The sequence below is a fragment of the Danio aesculapii genome, chromosome 6 (genome assembly GCF_903798145.1).
Source record: "Danio aesculapii chromosome 6, fDanAes4.1, whole genome shotgun sequence".
Lineage (NCBI taxonomy): Eukaryota > Metazoa > Chordata > Actinopteri > Cypriniformes > Danionidae > Danio > Danio aesculapii.
Window position 1 is genome coordinate 49,910,424 of NC_079440.1, and position 19,052 is coordinate 49,929,475.

General features: G+C 34.5%; 1 protein-coding gene across 2 annotated transcripts; it reads right to left on the reverse strand.

Moving 5' to 3' along the window:
• Nucleotides 1-657: 657 nt before the first annotated feature.
• im:7151449 (membrane cofactor protein) lies at nucleotides 658-17,605 on the reverse strand. 2 transcript variants are annotated; one of them, XM_056460438.1, is made up of 12 exons: nucleotides 17,228-17,604; nucleotides 15,992-16,177; nucleotides 15,785-15,887; nucleotides 15,632-15,702; nucleotides 14,441-14,617; nucleotides 9,270-9,443; nucleotides 7,635-7,721; nucleotides 7,516-7,557; nucleotides 5,051-5,086; nucleotides 4,715-4,775; nucleotides 1,552-1,619; nucleotides 658-832 (listed from the first exon to the last, which is right to left on the reverse strand). In XM_056460438.1, exons 1-11 carry the CDS (start codon nucleotides 17,289-17,291, stop codon nucleotides 1,568-1,570), a joined length of 1,053 nt encoding a protein of 350 aa, XP_056316413.1. In that variant the 5' UTR covers nucleotides 17,292-17,604; the 3' UTR covers nucleotides 658-832; nucleotides 1,552-1,567. The 2 variants fall into 2 exon arrangements, with proteins under 2 accessions (XP_056316413.1, XP_056316414.1); XM_056460439.1 differs by lacking the exon at nucleotides 1,552-1,619 and having other exon boundaries at nucleotides 17,228-17,605.
• Between the last annotated feature and the right edge of the window lie 1,447 nt (nucleotides 17,606-19,052).

Here is a 19,052-nt window from a genome sequence, read left to right on the forward strand (position 1 = left end):
AGTAAAGCTGCTTCTCAACTAAATGCATCTCCATTTAAGAAAAGTAAAAAAGCACTCAGAAGACATTAGCAACCACAGAACAGCATTCTGGCAACCACCCACCCAGATTTCAACACGTCCCGAAGTAACTTTTGCTCTTCAACAAGTTAAACAAGTCAATATAAACACTTTCTGAAAAAAACTGAACTAAACTAATATTTGAAATAGTATTATTTGAAAGAATCCCTCTACTTTCATTGAAATCTTTCTGAGAACAACAGTGGAATAGTTTCTGCTTCTTTCATCAGTGTATTTTTCTGAGCTCATTGTCTCCATGACTCTCCAGCTGATGAAGTGTTTGGCTTGAATAGCAGACACATACTCTCTGCTATTGTCCTGGAAACCTTTCAAGTCTGCTGACGTTAAAGTAACACTTGTGCAATAATTCAACAACGTTTGCTCATCCAGGATCAGATTTAATTTCACCAATGATCACAGAAAATCTGATCCGGCCTGTGACACGCTGTCAACATCCTACTAAAACTTTCCTTTTAAAAACCAAAACATGAGTGGAAACTAAATTCTTTTGGGTGGATTCTTGGTAAGGAGACCAAAAAAACAGATCTGAGGTCAGGATTTAGTCACATTGTGGGGGGAAAAAAACACACCCAGGACATTTTAAAAGATTAGAAAAACAAAATATTTAATGCTACAATACAAAAATATCATCTTTATATTTGATCATTCGAACCCTAGAAATACATAGCAATTATAAATAAATAAATCAATGTGTAAAACTTGGGTCCGCTTGCAGGAATGAAGCTACAACAAAGGAGCCGTCCGATTGTTTGGCCTGTGATACAAAGTCCAGAGAAAACACATTAAGGGAAATTAATGATGACACAAAAACATATTAAAAATAATTAATTAATGGAAACTATTTGGCATAACTTTAGAATAATTGTCCATTAGTTAATGAATTTACTAACATTAACGGTAAGACTTCATTTTGATTGATCATTTAGGTATTAGTAGACTGTCTGCTTAATATCTGTTGATACTGCTCCCTAAACAGACATTTAACTGACTGTAAGAAACTTTGCAAGTACATGTCAACTTACCCAAACCCCAACCTAACAGTCTACTTATAATCTAATGAGAAATAGTTGGCATGTAGATGCAATGTAACTAAAATTCAACAAACGGACCATCAAAATAAAGTCTGACCACATTAACTTAGTATCAATAACCTTGTAAAGCATTCATTAATCATAGTTCAACATTTACAAATGCATTATTAAAACCCAAAGTTGTGCTTGTTCACATTAGTTCATGCACAGCGGCTTAACATGAACTAACTGTATTTCATTTAAATGACATTAGCTAAGGTGAACAAAGATAAACACTGTAATAAATGTATTACTAATAGATTGTTCATGGCAGTAAATACATTCACTAATGGACCATTATTTTAAAGTGTTACCGACTATTTTGCAACTACTGCCAGAACTAATGAGTGCATTTGATGATACAAGCAAAAGTTCATATTGAGGATTTAGCATGGGTAGATACCTTGGCTTTATAAAGTCTATAGCAATAACCCGTCTTTTGTCCTCTGATCTTCGCCAGTATTGTATGAACTATGCAGCATTATCAAATGAGGAGACAAAGTCATTATTATACATTATTTATTGGACATGTTCATTTTTGGGAGGTTAATAATAAATTAGCCATCCATTCTGCATGCTGTTTATAATTAGTATCTGGTCAGACATTAACTCTGCGTAGTTATTCTTGTGATTTTGTATTAGAAGCACCAAACCAAGCTTTTCTTTCTCGCAGCACACCTTATTTACATCATTTTATTTGGATTGACTGGATTTCTTAGGTTTGAGTAAAATGCTAATATTTGTTTTTTTTCTGTAAACATCTGATAACACATTTATTCAAAATTTCAATTAGAAAAATTGTCATTTAGAGAGCATTTTTATACATTCATTCATTTTCCTTCAGCTTAGTCCCTTATTTATCAGGTGTTTCCACAGCGGAATGAACCGCCAACAATTCCGGCATATGTTTTACCCTTCCAGCTGCAACCCAGTAGTGGGAAACACACATACAGTCTCACATTCACAGACACTCATACACTATTGCCATTTTTGTTTACCCAATTCCCCTAGAGCGCATGTCTTTGGACTGTGGGATAAACCGGAGCACCCGGAGGAAACCCACGCCAACACAGGGAGAACAACACAGCAACTCTTTTGCTGTGAGGAAACAGTGCTAACCACTGAGCCACCGTGCCACCTTTTATATATTATATAATTAATTCATTCATTTTCTTTTCGGCTTAATCCCCTTATTAATCCGGGGTCGCCACAGCGGAATGAACCGCCAACTTATCCAGCACATTTTTACGCAGCGGATGCTCTTCCAGCCGCAACCCATCTCTGGGAAACATCCACACACATTTATTCACACATACACTCATACACGACGGACAATTTAGCCAACCCAATTCACCTGTACTGCATGTTTTTGGACCGTGGGGGAAACCGGAGCACTCGGAGGAAACCCACGCAAATGCAGGGAGAACATGCAAACTCCACACAGAAACGTCAACTGAGCCCAGGCTTGAACCAGCGACCCAGCGACCTTCTGTGAGGCGACAGCACTACCTACTGCGCCACTGCGTCGCCCTATATAATATTATATTATATTATATTATATTATATTATATTATATTATATTATATTATATTATATTATATTATATTATATTATATTATATTATATTATATTATAAACACAGTTAAAACACTGGTATTGTGTTGCCTAAAAATTTAAACATTTGAAAACATTTACTCATGATGAAAAATGCTCTAAATTATGACATTTTTATTTTGAATTTGGACAAAATGTCGTCGACATTTTACAGAATAAAACAAAAATAGCATTTTACTCAACACAGCTTTAAACAAATCAAATATTTTATGATATCTGTTTATTTATGCTTTTGATTTGTATTAGGGGAGCTTAATCTCTGCTCTGACAACTTTAGATGCTGAAATGTTCAACAAAGGGCCTTTTTTGTAGGTAGTTTGAAACAATACAATGTCTGAGTTGATCATTTAAATAAAGGTACAAAAAAAGAACAGTGAATTGAGCTGTCAGTGTGTTTTTTTTATTGCAAGGATTTATTTGTGTGTGTATATACAGTTGAAGTCAGAATTATTAGCCCCCCTGAATTATTAGCCCCCCTGTTTAATTCTTTTCCCCAATTTTTCCCCAAACGAAGAGAATGATGGTTTGTTCTGTAAACAGTCAAAAAAATAGCTTAAAGGGGCTAAAAATTTTGAACTTAAAATGTTTTTAAAATTTGTAAAAAAATATTAGTATCTTGAAAAATGTCTAGTAAAATATTATGCTCTGTTATTAAGGCAAAGATCAAATAAATCAGTTATTTGAGATGAGTTATTAAAACTATTATGCTTAGAAATGTGTTGAAAAAAATATTTCTGTTAAACAGGGGGGGGGGTGATCATTCTTACTTCAGCTGTATATAATATTTCATTCACAACATACTACTTCAAACTATTTAAAATGTCAATAAAATCCACTTTGTTAAACTACAGAATTAAATTTTTAGCATTAAAAGTTGTCGGGGCAGAGATCAAGATTCCCATATTGTGATTTAAAGGAGTAAATAATTGCAAATGACTATATATTAGAGGGATGACAAATGGTAATGTCAAACCCTGATTGCCATTAATAGTGACCATGGTGAGCTTTTGGCAAGTATTAAAGAGACAGTTCACCCAAAAGTGAAAATTCTGTCATCATTTACTCACACTTCACTTGTTCCAAACCTGTTTGAGTTTCTTGCGTTGGATATAAAATATATATATATATATATATTTACTGATATATATACTGTGTGTGCTAAAAAAATGTTGAAAACAACTAGTGATTGACTTTCACAGTAAGTTTTGCCTACTACACTGTTAACAATTTCCGGTAATATCAACAGCAACTTACTGGCAGCAGTTCACCAGTGACTTACTGTAAATCAATAACAGCAAAAATACTCTATTTACATTTACAGCACCACTTATCTTGCTGTATATGTATTACCAGAACTGTATGTATATCTATATCTTTGCTGTAAAATATACAGTAATTTTCACAATGCAACTTTAAAGTAAAGTAACATACTGCATACATGTCCTACAGTAAAATACAGTTCATACTACAGTTAAATACTGTGTAATTAACAAAAATCATTAACAGTGTATGGATGCCAATGACTACAGGTTTTAAAATAGCTTATTTTGTGTTTAATAGGAAAAAGAAACCTCTTAAAGCACTTGAGGAGTAGATGATGAGTGAATGTTAAGTTTGGAGTGGATTATCTCTTTAATTAACTTAACTGAAATAACCTTCTGACTTCATTGAGAGTTAAAATTCAGACCTGCCAAACATCATGCCTGTCATTGAAACCAACTCATTAATATGATCTGCAGCCACAAGTCATCTAGCTTTCTGATTGACAGTGAAATTATTCAGCATATGAAAAGATAGGATTCATGCAAGAGACAACATGAGAAAGCATCATAATAACGTGTGAATGAATGCATGTCTACAGCTGCATGCAGAAGTGGAGTGATCATCTACCATGCTGAAATCAGAACCAGCTAGAATGACATTAAAGCAATCAGACTGAAATATATACTCACCCTTTATGTTTATAGTTATAATGCAGAAGACCACCTATAATGCCAAAAATTAACATTGTGGCTGTAAAAAAGAAACAAAGAAAATATGTATATATTTTAAATGCTTTTTTATTATTATAGCATGTTGGACAACCCCCCCAACCCCCCCACCCCCAGTTGTTGTTTGTCTCTCTTTAAATGCAAATGTGCTGCTTGCTGATGTCTGCCCCTTTTTGTGTCGGGTAATTAAATTATGTATTGAGTAATTAAGTTACTTTTCAGACAAAGTAATTAGAAAAGTAATTAAAACACAATTTGATTGGTGTAATTGATGATTACTTTTTTCAAGTAACTTACCCAACCCTGTTGTAGCTATTATCCCAACCGAATTATCTGAAAGATCAAAAATTATTTGATTAAAAATACATAAATGAAAGGAAATAATAATTTGTTAGATACTGTATACAGAACACTCAGAGAATTTCCCTAGCCATACATGCATGCATAAATGAATGAACTATTTAATATTTAGACGAACACTTGGTATGAACACTTGTTTACATGTGAATATATAATCATCTTATAGGGGGGGGGGGATTTCAGATAATAGAGAGCGTTTGATAGGTCAGAAGATTTAATGAAAAAATGAAGTGCGCTGTGATGTCATAAAAAACATTTATTCTTATTGACATAAAAACCAGATGCTACACTTTGAATGCTTAAATATTCCATATATTTATATAAAAACTTATGTATAGTTGGTGACATGGTGGCGCAGGTGGTAGCGCAGTCACCTCACAGCAAGAAAGTCACTGGTTCGAGCCCACGCTGGGTCAGTTGGCATTTCTGTGTGGAGTTAGCACGTTCTCCCCATGCTTGAGTGGGTTTCCTCCGGTTGCTCCGGTTTCCCCCACAGTCCAAAGACACGTGCTTTAGTTCAATTGGGTAAGCTAAATTGTCTGTAGTGTATGTGTGTGAGTGTGTATGGATTTTTCCCAGTATTGGGTTGCGGCTGGAATGGCATCTGTTATGTAACTGTATGCCTCTGTGGCAACCCCTGATGAATAAAGGGACTAAGCCAAAGGAAAATGAATGAATGAATGAATGAATGAATGAATGAATGAATGAATGAATATAGTTTAACACAGTGATTTTCAAAGTTTTTTCATCAAGTACCACCTTGGAAAAAAGTGTCTCTCCAAGTACCACCCTAATAAGCAGTATTAAAATAGAGTAGCATAGTGGGCCCAGTAAAGCAGCTACAGCTCTGCATAGTTCATAAACGAGGCAGATTAGTTCCTATTATTAAGAATATTTATTATTTTCATTAACTTTAAACATTATAAATAGTTTGAATATTAACACTGTGCTGTGCTTATATGTAAAAAATAAATAAATAAATAAAATAAATAAATAAAAACGTCAACATTTAAATTAAAATGTGCTTTAGTTTACTGTTGTTTACTGTTTTTAAAAAGTTTTTTAAAAATTCTGTACCCAAATGTAAAGTATTAACATACAGTTGAAGTCAGAATTATTAGCCCCCCTAAATTATTAGCCCCTCTGTTTATTTTTTCCCCAATTTCTGTTTAACAGAGATAAGACTTTTTCAGCACATTTCTAAACATAATAGTTTTAATACCTCATTTCTCATAACTGATTTATTTTATCTTTGCCATGATGACAGTACATAATATTTGACTAGATATTTTTCAAGACACTTCTAGACAGCTTAAAGTGACATTTAAAGGCTTAACTAGGTTAATTAGGTTAGGCAAGTTAGGGTAATTAGTCAGGTTATTGTATAACAATGGTTTGTTCTGTAGACAGTCGAAAAAAAGGGGGTTAATAATTTTGACCTTAAAATGGTTCATAAAAAATAAAAAAATTGTTTTATTCTGGCCAAAATAAATCAAATAAGACTTTCTCCAGAAGAAATTATATTCTCAGACATACTGTGAAAATTTCCTTGCTCTGTTAAACATCATTTGGGAAATATTTAAAAAAGAAAAAAAATTCAAAGGGGGGCTAATAATTCAACTGTACAGTAGCCTATTTATCAACACCTGGACATGTTGTCTAGACCTCATAAATATATGCTATATGTCATTATATTCATATATAAATCATTTTTGCTAGATTTTTAAATATATGTAGCATGCACATAAGACATATTTAATTCCTCCGCGTACCACTAGAAGGAAGCCCGTGTACCACTAGTGGTACAAGTACCACAGTTTGAGAACCACTGGTTTAACAAATTAATACTAACACCCCCAAAACATTCATTTTGATTTCAGGGGGACATTAAAATGTATTCAAGAGTTTATTCTTAGATATTGCTTGATACTATGGCAGGTTTGGCATACTGTCCCGGGAGAGAACCCTGAGCTCGGAGATAATTGAGCCCAGGGATCCCGCTTGGTCAATAAGCATGTAAAAGTGTCAGAGACCAGGTAGTTCTCGAGAAATCCCTCTGGTAAAGGAGGAAAAGGGGGAGATGGGGTGGATGGGGGGATCTTTCAAAAATGAAGATAAAGGAAGTAACGTGAAATGGGCTATTTATTGTAGGTTTGGATTCATCTGATTGGCTTATCGATGATTGCAGATGAGACCAGCCAACTGGTTTTTAGACACCATCTAAATGATTCTTCTCTTACTTGGAATTGAAACAAGACAAAATAACTCATCACCACCATTGACTGTTATATTATACGGTGACATATGCTACTCGACAGTCTACAGTGACCACATTACTTTCCCTGAGGGTGATGCAGTCAGACAATTCTACATGTAAATCTATCACTTAAAAGATAACTCACTCTGCGAAAGAGTAATGAAATGCTCCTCTTCTTCTCTTACTTCTGCAATAAAACACATTCAATAAACAAAGACAGTAAATAAGGACATATAATATTGTATGGGTGGGCCTCAATCTTACCATAGAACACTGTGGTTGTTGTAGCAATGTCTGTTGTGACTGTTGATGCAACGTCTGTGGTGCTTTCTGCTGGCTGTAGTAGGATGACTGAAAGAAAATGGCATAGAATCATCTAAATGTGTGTGTGTGTACTGGTTTTGGTGGTTTACAAGGACATATAATGACATGGGAATGACATAGTTACTGTATACCCTATTAAGGTGATAAACGAGGACATGCCTGATGTTGTTGTAATTCAAATAACTTCTTAATGATTCTTCAAAATGATTCTTAATGGGGTCTTTTGATGATCAAATTTTGTGGGTGAGGGTTGGGTTTAGTGGTAGGTAGTGGGTTATTTAATAGGTGTTTTTTCCGACATAAAATCTGAAATCCACTGTACCACCTCCCTCCTGTTTTGTTTAAATGCACCTAAATATATTGTCTATCCCCTTGTAAAGTCGTGACGTATGAAATACTGTTTCCGGGTCCAAGCGGCTACTCATTTGAATTAAGAAAAGATTTGTTTATGACCTCTTTTTAGTCGAATCATGGTGTACACAACAGTCTCTGGACTTGCTGCACAAATATTTTTACCATTTATAAAAAATTTACCATTTTCTAGCCATCTGATATTAGGCATGGATATAATGTGATTGTGATTTTTCAAAAGTGTAACATCACTTTGTAAACATTTATTATTACCATTTGTTGAGTCTCCCCTAGGCATGGGACGATAACCGTTTTCAAGGTATACAGAGGTTTGGAAAAGTCAAGGTTTTAAAACCACAAAATTTTCTGCTATACCGTTTCTATGGTATGTGTATGATTTTTTATTTATGTTTTATTATAGGACCACAGTATCTCTAGCAGAAAAGATATGCAAAGATGCTGTTTAAAATTGTAAAGAAATCAGTGTTTTTGAAACAAAACAAGACAGCAGAAGTCCATGATTGATTTTCATTATTTAGCCTGACATGTTTACTGCTCCAAAATATTTTAAATGTTACTCAACATAAAATATATTGTGTTCAAATGGGAAAAAGTTTTTGTTTTTTACCCAGACATTTAAAAAGAATATATTTTAGAGCAGTGAGGACAATACCGTGAAACCGTGATTTTTTTATGCAAGGTTATCATCTCATCAGAATCTTAAACCGGCCCATGCCTATTCTCCTCATATAGTTTGATTTAGTGATTGGACCCGGAAGCTAACTCGAGTGACGTCACACTTAACAAGCGGATCTTCATTGAAAAATGCATAAACATATTCATTTTCAAAAGGGGCGTACTCATCTCCTTTATGCTATGCACTGTATACATGTACAAGATTCCTCACTTTTTTGCAGGATTATTTAATTAATAGAAATTTCAGTTTTTACTGTCATTTTTGAGTCATGGATACTTGCTGAATAAAAGTATATGAATGGTATGAATGAAAAATTCTATGACACTACAAATAACACAGTTAGCTACCAATAAAAGTGCAACATTCAGGCTCCATTTAACACATTCCGCCATGTTTAAATCATCAGAATGCAGCGGTTTCACCTCAAAATGCTTCAGATTCTGTGCAGGCCCACTTATCACTTATATAATGAATGCACAGCTTGGGAAAAATGCCAAGCGTTAAGGCCTTCAGAAGGTTAAGCTTACCTTTAACACATTCAGGCAGTGCTGACCAGCCTCTCTCCTCACACACTGATGTGGCCAAACCATTCATCCTGTAACCTGGCAAGCATTCAAACGTGGCTCGGCTTTTATGTAGGTATGGAGGATTTCCTTCAGTCTGGTTACCAAAATTAATTGTAGGAACTCCACATTCAATAGCTGGGAAAAGAAAGGAAACTACTTGTTTGAAGTTGATAAACCATGTAAAGCTAGGCAAAGTAAAAAATTGTTTCTTCTTTAAATATAGTGTTGGAATTATATTAAGTCATCTGGCACATTGCACCATTCCTGGTATCTCAGAAATGTTAAGCAGGCCGACTAAAATGTCAAAACAAAATTCCAAACAGTTTTATAAACCAAATACTATAAAAAAATGTTTCACTGGAAAGACACATTTACAAGACTTCTGTTTAAAGCATTTGTAAAAGTTTTAAATTGTAGATCTGTTCTCTTAAAGGGGACCTAATATGAAAACATCCCTTTTATAAGGGGTTTATAAGGGGTCTGTGAATATAACCAGCTTATAATTATAAAAATGTATTCTATAAATATGATTTATTCTATATTTTTATAATCACACTTCATAAAAACAGTCTGCAGAAACACTTTGATAGACATTCTCCCTTTGTACATAATATCAGAAGGGGAAAGCCCCGGCCTTTGGTGACAATGTCTCCCTTAGTAGCATATGAAGTTAGTTTTGTTTTTGAATCTGCCACTATGCTAACACAGAAGGATTTGTAGCTCCACCCTCTTTTGAAAAGAGCACAATCTCATATGAATTTAAAGCAACAGTCACCAAAATGGCACAATTAGAACCAAAGCCTAAAAGGGGGAGATTCAAAGACTTATAAAACATTATTTGTATGGTATTTTGAGCTGAAACTTCACATAAATGCTCTAAGGACATCAGAGACTTATTTTACATCTTGAAAAAAAGCATAATAGGTTCCTTTTAAATCTCCAATCTGTAAGTTTTGCCTCTTTGTCTCCATCTACGTTTGAAACTTATTTATAGACCATTTTGAGAGATGTAAACAAAAGCGAGGGTCTTAATGTATTTCCAGTTTTACGTTTTTAATTTCTCTAGCTTCCGAGAATCCAAAAAGAGCCACATATTGATAAATAATATTATGATAGCTGTTTTAACATTAAGTTATGATTGAATCACCTCTTGTTACAGTTATGAAATAGTTTGAAAACAAACAGGAAATGTTCATGGGCCAATGACATGATCACATTAAAATGGTCTATTAACTCAGTTATTTGCGAAGTTATTATCTTTACGTGGTTTGTGCATCGGCGCATCTCTGATCATCATTTGAATTTCATATAATGACATAGATCAGTTTTATTATTCCAGTTGCTGTTAAAAAAGGCTATAAATTGTCCTCACATGCTTTAGAGTCTCTAGCCAGGAGTCACAGACGCATGAACTAATTTCTGTTACGACCAAAACAATTGGTCAAATGGTATGCAACTTCAAAAGAATGCGGCTTAGCATTCAGCATGTCCAGATAACATCTTATTCTAAAAAATTGTTCTTTGAGGTTGCTATTCCTACAGCAACAATGGGGTATATGCACACAGACTTTTAATTTTAGCCAGCCAGCCAGCCTCAATGCTTTCGGTCAACTGTTTTTCCATTATAAAATTGCCATGTTTAAGTTCTGATTTCTTTAAAAATGAGTGATCTTCATTGTCTGATAGATATACTATATAAAGTGGGTCTCGGACCGAACATGAAGCCCTGCATTAAATTCTATTTTCTCCCACGATGTCTTTACCCCAGTATTTTCAATAGAGTTTCTGTACTCACCTGCTGATCCTGTTGGCTCTAGCAGTTAAATAGTCTTTAATCTCGTTTTACGCTTGAACAACTAAATTTATAATTTAGTCTATTTAACTGAATGTATTGTAATTACATCACAACATCAATGCTGTAAAACCAACCTTATGAAACTAAAATTGGCACATTAAGCTTTCACTGGAAGTTTATCATTGGCTGAAAAACACTAGCTGTACCCCATTGTTTTTTTTCAGAAGCTAAATAATGATGCAAAAAGTCAAATGAAACTAACACCAATTATAGTTGATTTGTGTTGCAGTGTTAACTGGGAAAACAGAGACTTTCAAAAATGATGATGCTTTTTGAGTGCATCATGTGACCAATTCAGCTAAAAATGGTAGAAGACACCGTACAGCAGTTGTTTTGGACATTTTCCAACTTTTCAAACTTTTCCAACTTTCCAACATTTTCCAACTTTGGACATTTTCCAACATTTTCCAATTTTCAGTTTGTACATGCCCCAGCTTTTCTTAAAAGGACAGGGAAAGTTTTTTTCCGGAGCTTTTATTTCGACACATCTTCAGTCTATATTCTCACTTACATTTGTAACTATATATTTCAATGTATACTTTATACTACATCTTCACATCACTGTCAGTCCATTATTTATTTTAATTTTGAAATTTTACATAAAAAATTCTTTTAGAGAGCCAGAAAGATACAGAGCTAGTGTCGTACATCAAAACGCATGCGCTATACAGGTACTAAAGTGTTTTCTGCCATTTTGATGTGGATTACCAAAAGAATGAAGAATGAAAAGAATGAAAATCATCAAAAGAATGAAAACAATAATGTGGACTTGGAGCATTTGTATATAAAACCCCCATTTTCAAATGTATCCAGATTAGTGTAGACGTCTATGTAAATACATTTTAATACTTGCATAAACGTTGCATTTGAAAGGGAAACTCCTGAAATGCAAATGCAATAAGATCAGCTGTGTTCCAACATTTTATTACTATTTTTTTACAGTGTGATAGATCCTTACTGTACTTTTTTATAGAGGGTGAATGTGGTCAGACTGTTGCTAAATCTGGCCCTTAAAAAGTTTTTACTCTTATCACTATAAAAACTCCCCTTCATTTTAGACGTCACTTTTAATAATATTTTGTTTAGCACAGATTTGCACAGCCTGATACTGCCCAATCTGCAATCTGAGAGGCACATATCCAGAGAAATAACACCCAACCAGTCACCACCAGGGCTAAGACGACGTGGAAACATGACGTTAAGATGATTCGGTTGGGTTCAGAGGAGAAAAACTGGAAGATGTGAGTCACATCAACACATAAGACTAAGACAAAACAACTTATAAAACACAAAAGGCATGAAAGACCTGCTGAACAAGGGAGACCTTCAGATAGTACAATCAGTTACCAAGACAACACACATAAACAAGTGTAAAAGGGGGAGAACAAAAACAAGTGAATGGTCAATGCAGCTCTTTCTTCAGTGCGAGAAAAGCATGAGATGCTCACTAGTTTCAACATGTTGTGCACTGATAAACCTGCAACACCAACATAAGTCAGTCAAATGTTTATTCAGACTATTTAAAGATTCAGATTTGGGCTTCTCAAAACACCTTTACTAATTCCTTTATACCAGTTCTGAAAAATACCTTGCCTGTCTACAATAAAGGTGACAGTACGAAGGCCCTATACACACTGCCGGTAATTTCATTTGTCAGTTCACCTTTCGAGTGCTTAATCCTGTTCTGTACACACACACAAAATTCAGCAACTTATGGAAATTGCAACCAAACAGCTATTTATCAACCAAATTGATTTCTGAAAGATGCTGGTAGTTACAACTGCATTTATGCATATTCTATGTAGTCAGTGCACAAAAACGAACAGAACAAATATGGTCGTAAATCTCATATTTAAGCTCATATCAGAGTTGTGTCCAGTGCCAGAAATCACAGAGAGTGAGGTATGTATTGGCTTAAGAGTGTTGCCAGATCTTCCTAAAAAAATACAGTAAAACAAAACAACAAGACACTACTGATTAAAACCCAAACACAATATAATATGAAATACAGATAGATTTTTTTTAACCTATGTATATCTGCATCTAAAAAGAGAGGACAAAGTGGCAACATTCACAGATTTTACTTGCACATATGCCTTAAAATGCATAAACTAAATCCCTTAAAATCCCATCAAGATCAAAATGAAGGTTTTTTAGGGCATTCTTAAGTCTTAATGTTATCTATAAGCAACTGTGCTCTCAAACAAAGACAAAATTCCTATTTAGATATATGACATAAGCAATCAAAACTTGCCATTTCTCACTTCCACCAATGTAGATCAGTTCATTTATTCATTCATTTTCTTTCCGGCTTAGTCCCTTTATTAATCTGGGGTCGCCACAGCGTAATGAAACTTATCCAACATATGTTTTACGCAGCGGATGCCCTTCCAGCTGCAACCCATCACTGGGAAACATCCATACACACTCATTCACACATGTACATTATGGACAATTTAGCTTACACAATTCACCTATACCACATGTCTTTGGACTTGTGGGGGAAACCAGAGCACCCAGAGGAAACCCACACGAAGACTGGGAGAGCATGCATACTCCACACAGAAAAGCCAACTGAGGCAGCCTAGGCTCGAACCAGCGACCTTCTTCCTGTGAAGCGATCGTGCTATCCAATGTGCCACCATGACGTCTGTAGATCAGTTATTTACTAGTTATTAGATCACTGAGCATATCAGCTTTCAGATGTTCTGACCAATCAAATGTTCTGTAATATCTAAATGAGCCTGTCTTATAGACCATTTTGAGGGATGTAAAGAAAAACAATGGTCCCAATGTATCTCCTGTTTTACATTTTTAATTTCTACAGCTTCCGAGAATCCAAAAAGAGCCACATATTGATAAATAATAGGATGATAGCTGTTTTAACATTAAGTTATGATTAAATTGCCTCTTGTTAGTTATGCAATAGTTTGATAACATGCAGGAAATGTTCATGGGCCAACAACATTACCACACTGAAATGGTCTATATGAGCATTGACTAAACTTATGTTGCCAGATCTTAATACAAAAAACTGAACAAGAGTACATAATAATTATAATAATAATAATAATTAATCCAAAAGAACTGTAAATAACACCAAATATCACTAATAACTTTACAAACTAGACTGTTTCACGATCCAAGCCAAAAAAACAATTATTTATATGAAGTGGACATGACAACACACAGAGCTTCCCATAGCCCTTCAATGCAAATGATTAGAACAAAGAAGGTTTTAATTAGATAAAAAAAAGCTTAAATTCCAAAAACTAACCTTTGCATTCTGGAGGTGGAAAATTATAACTCCAATCATGCCCACAGGTAAGGAATCTGTTTCCAACGAGGGTGTAGTTTTCATCGCATGAATATTTGACGACATCGTTATATAAAACAGGCTCCCGAAACATCACACTGCCATGTTTAAGATTAGCTGGATCATCACACGTTATCACTATAAAAGACATAATAAAACAGAAAATGTTATGACATCTCTCACCTGAACAACATTGATGTTTATGTAGTGTGATTGTTATACAGTAATTAGCCGAACAGACAAACACATACATTAATGATCATTAATTAAAGTAAAATAACTTTTAAATAACAAAAATAATAGCCAAAGTATCCTAAATCTAAAAATATCCATATTTAAAATAGACAAGAACATGATGCAATTACTAAAACTTATAAATTACAAAGAAATAATTACAATAACAAAAACTATTTTAAAAAATTAAGCTTATAATACAAGAAACACAATAAAAATACTGCATAATTGTATATTTGCATATGCATATTTTGCAATAAACTAGAAATCTATTGTTATATGTGTTATATATCTAACATTACATTGTTTTTAATTCAATTGTGTCGTTCTGAATGTTATAGTATAACTATAGTTCTTCCTGTCATTAAATCTGTTCAGTATTTGCAATCTTACACCTTTTTTTGTCTGATTTGCATATAAACACAGACACATTTGCTTAAAATAAAAGTTTGTAATGTTTTGATTCTCCTCATGGTTGGTTTGTTTGGTTCATGGCTTGGAATTAAACTTAGACCTCAGGGAAAATTAACACCAGAACCATCAGTGCTAAAAAGTGGACGTGACTATTATTCTCATTATTTCACTGACACACAACACTGAGCCTGCTTTCTCTCGAGGTTTTTTTTCCTCCACTTCGTCAATTAGTGAGGTTTTGTTCCTTGCCACTGTCGCCACTGGCTTGCTTGGTTGGGCCTGTGGAGTTGTGCATCGATTCAGTGTTTGGACTTTCAGCAGTGAAAATTAAACCACACTGAACTGAACTAAACGGACCTTCAAACTCTGAAAACTGGACAGACACGTTTTCAATTTACTAGAACTTCTTTGTTAAGCTGCTTTGACACAACCTACATTGTAAAGTGCTATAGAAATTAACATGAATTAAATTGAATGTGTGTTTATTCAAACTTGAAGACTCACATGTGCATGTAGAAAATCCGTTCCAGCCTGTTACAAGACACTGCCTGTAGCTTGATCCTTCCAGGTCATATCTGGGTAAAGAAAGTATAAGTAAATTATATTTGCTTCACTATGATGATGATGATGATGATGATACAGACATCAAGTTCTTACCCAGTGTCACATACGGGTTTTACATAGGCTCCAAATAACGTTCCATTGTTGATTAAATATGTCATATGTGATGACTGGGGTATTGGGGGTCCACAGTCTATCTCTGAAATGGATACAAACATAATGTTTACAACACATACCGTACATTACAGGAATTTCATTTCATTTAAAGGTACCGGCCAGATTCCAAAGTCAAAGATGAATTACTTTCGCATTTTAATTCTACATCACTCCATTTCCCATTCTGGCAAGTGATTAAAGGTGATCCATCCTTTGCCTCATGTCCTTTTGCACACTCAACCAAAGCGGTTGAACCGTCGAGGAATTTGTTTATCAGTCTGGACTCCGTGGATAAGACATGGTTGCCATTCAAAACAGGGAACAAACATTTCGCTAAATCAACCACAAACACAAGACAGATCATTAACAACAAAAAGTAACCAAACTCAAATGTTTGATTTAGTTTGTTTGTTTTAAAAAGGCATTATTACCGTATTCTGCAAGAACATTGTAAAGGGAAGACATTTAAGATGTTAAAATAAATGTTAAATGAATAAATAAGATGTTAAGATGAAAATAAATGAATAAATGTTTTTTTTGAACATTAAGATTCCTGAAATTAAGATAATATAATAACTATATGTACTGTGGGTATCTATTGACTGAGATCATTCCTGATAACATCAATAACTTGTCACTAAAATGCACTGAAAAATGATTTCTTGGATTAACATTTTTTTTAGGTGAAGTGGTTGTAAACAATTTATTTGGGCTAAATTTAAACAAACAAATTAAGTTGAACATTACTCAATTTAATTTGTTTGTTTAAATCCAACACGTATAAATTGTTTGCAACATTTTTGCAGGCACCATTTTTTCAGGGAAGTCTATTTATTAAAGCTTTATTTTTCAATAATTAGAATGCATAATATTAAATGCATGGATAAAATTGACACATGAATTTATATTCAGAAACACAACTGCTTTTGAGGACAAACAAACTGCATTAAAAATAATAAAACTATTATTTTGAACGAAAATAAGCTTTCACAATATTATATCACAATATATCACTACTGTTTCATTTGTTTTCGTTTTTTAATGATAGGCTACCTTGGTGAGTGTAAACAACGAATATCACAATCATTTGCCTTTAGCCCAATCATTCAATTATTTTCTTTTCGGCATAGTCCTTTATTAATCAGGGGTTGCCACAGTGGAATGAACCGCCAACTTATCCGCCTTTTCCGCCTACAGGAAAATGTTAAATATATAAACATATGATGTACTGTTTTGATACCCAAGTTGTTTTCGAATGATTATGTTTTTTCTTTCATTAATTTCAATTCTATTTTATCTTCTAATGTACATAAATGCATTTCAATCGTAAAACATTTTTTTAAAAACAGTAAGTGAAGCGAATGTGAAGGAAAATCAGCTTACCTTTCCCCACAGCGACCAGCGAAGACGACAGAAAAAGTAGTAACAAAGTCCTCACACTTGTCATCTTCGTTTAAAGAGCTCTTATCAATAACTATCACTTGTGAATAAGTAACAACGGCCAGAAACAAACTAACGGCTTGAACGCAGAGGTACGGAATATCAAGAATTCCCTACGCGACTAAAGACTTTCTCCATATTGAGTTTCCAGCCGCAGGTGAAATAAAACCGCTTAAAAACTACGACGAAAAAGCCCTTCATGGACTGAACATGAACGGTCCGCTCATGTAAAGCAAGATACGCCCATTTCAATGACGCGTTACCAGCCGGTGCTTTCACTGAATCTCCTCCCTGCTAAACACTGAACACTGAACAAGGTATGATTCACATTAACCGGCTGACTAACGACTTTATCTGTTTAGTAAACTATTTATATGACGTGTTTAAAATATATATTAATATAGCCTTACGCTATATGTAGACAATATTTGAAGTTTTTTACGATTATTTATTTAATAAATAAAAAATAAATATAAATAAATAAATGGTAATTTGTTTGTCATTACTATTCCATTCAAAGATAATAAAACATGCATACAATTCGCAATGAACATACAGCAACCCGGAGAAACAAATTAGTAGAATCCTGCTCTAAAAGGAAGCAGATGTTTCTGTAGGGTGTAAAACACGTCCAAGCGCTGTGCATGATTAAGACTATATTCTTTGCACACCATAAAGAAAATAAACACTGTTGCTAGTGTGCATGTATTAGCATAACAAAAGTGCGAAATGAACCCAGTATGGTGAGGCAGTCTGCAGTTTTAAAGTACAGATTATGGAATGTATGAGTCATTTGAAGGGTGTTCCTCATTCAGGGCGTCCCTCCTAGAGCTTTAATGTAATTATATTTGACAGATCAGCCTGGATACCAGGAATTCCCCTGTATATTGTAACTATTTATCATACATCGAATTGTTAACATCAACATTTGATTCTGGACTTTAGTCATTTTGCTGAGTTTCAGCAATGCATGGAAAACTTCAGTGTGTGTGTGTATGTGTGTGTTTCCATGGAAGCTGTGGTTTGGATTACTATGGTAACTGTGTTTACTTGTCTAGAAAGGGGTTTGAGCATAAGTCAGAGAAAACCCGGACACATTTAAACCACACATTTGAATCCTTCTATAAAACACTGCTCATCCAAGATTCATGTTAATATACAGAAAGCCAAAGGAAATGTTAATTAAATTGTACACACCCATACTAGTGGTCAAAAGGTTTTAATAGTTCATTCATTTTCATTTGGCTTAGTCTCTGATTTATCAGAGGTCGCCACAGAGGAATGAACCTCCAACTATTTCAGCATATGTTTTATGCAGTGGTTGCACTTCCAGTTACATCCCAGCACTAGGAAACACCCATACACTTTCGCATTCACACACACTCATACACTACGGCCCTGCTAATAAAAAAAACAGCATATGCTGGTAAGGTATGTTTTGATGCTGGTATGCTGGTTTCAATGCTGGTTTTGCTGGTCTTGATGCTGGTCTTGCTGGTTCTAATGCTGGTCTTGCTGGTCTCAATGCTGGTTTCAATGCTGGTCTCAATGCTGGCGAGGTCCCAATGCTTTTGCTCACCAGCATTGAGACCTGCAGGGCCAGCATTGAGACAGGGCCAGCATTGAGACCAGCAAGACCAGCATTAAAACCAGCAAGACCAGCATCGAAACCAGCAAAACCAGCATTGAAACCAGCAAGACCAGCATATCAGCATCAAAACATCCCTCCCTCTGCCTCTGGTCTGTAGTAAATGGCACCATGATGTGA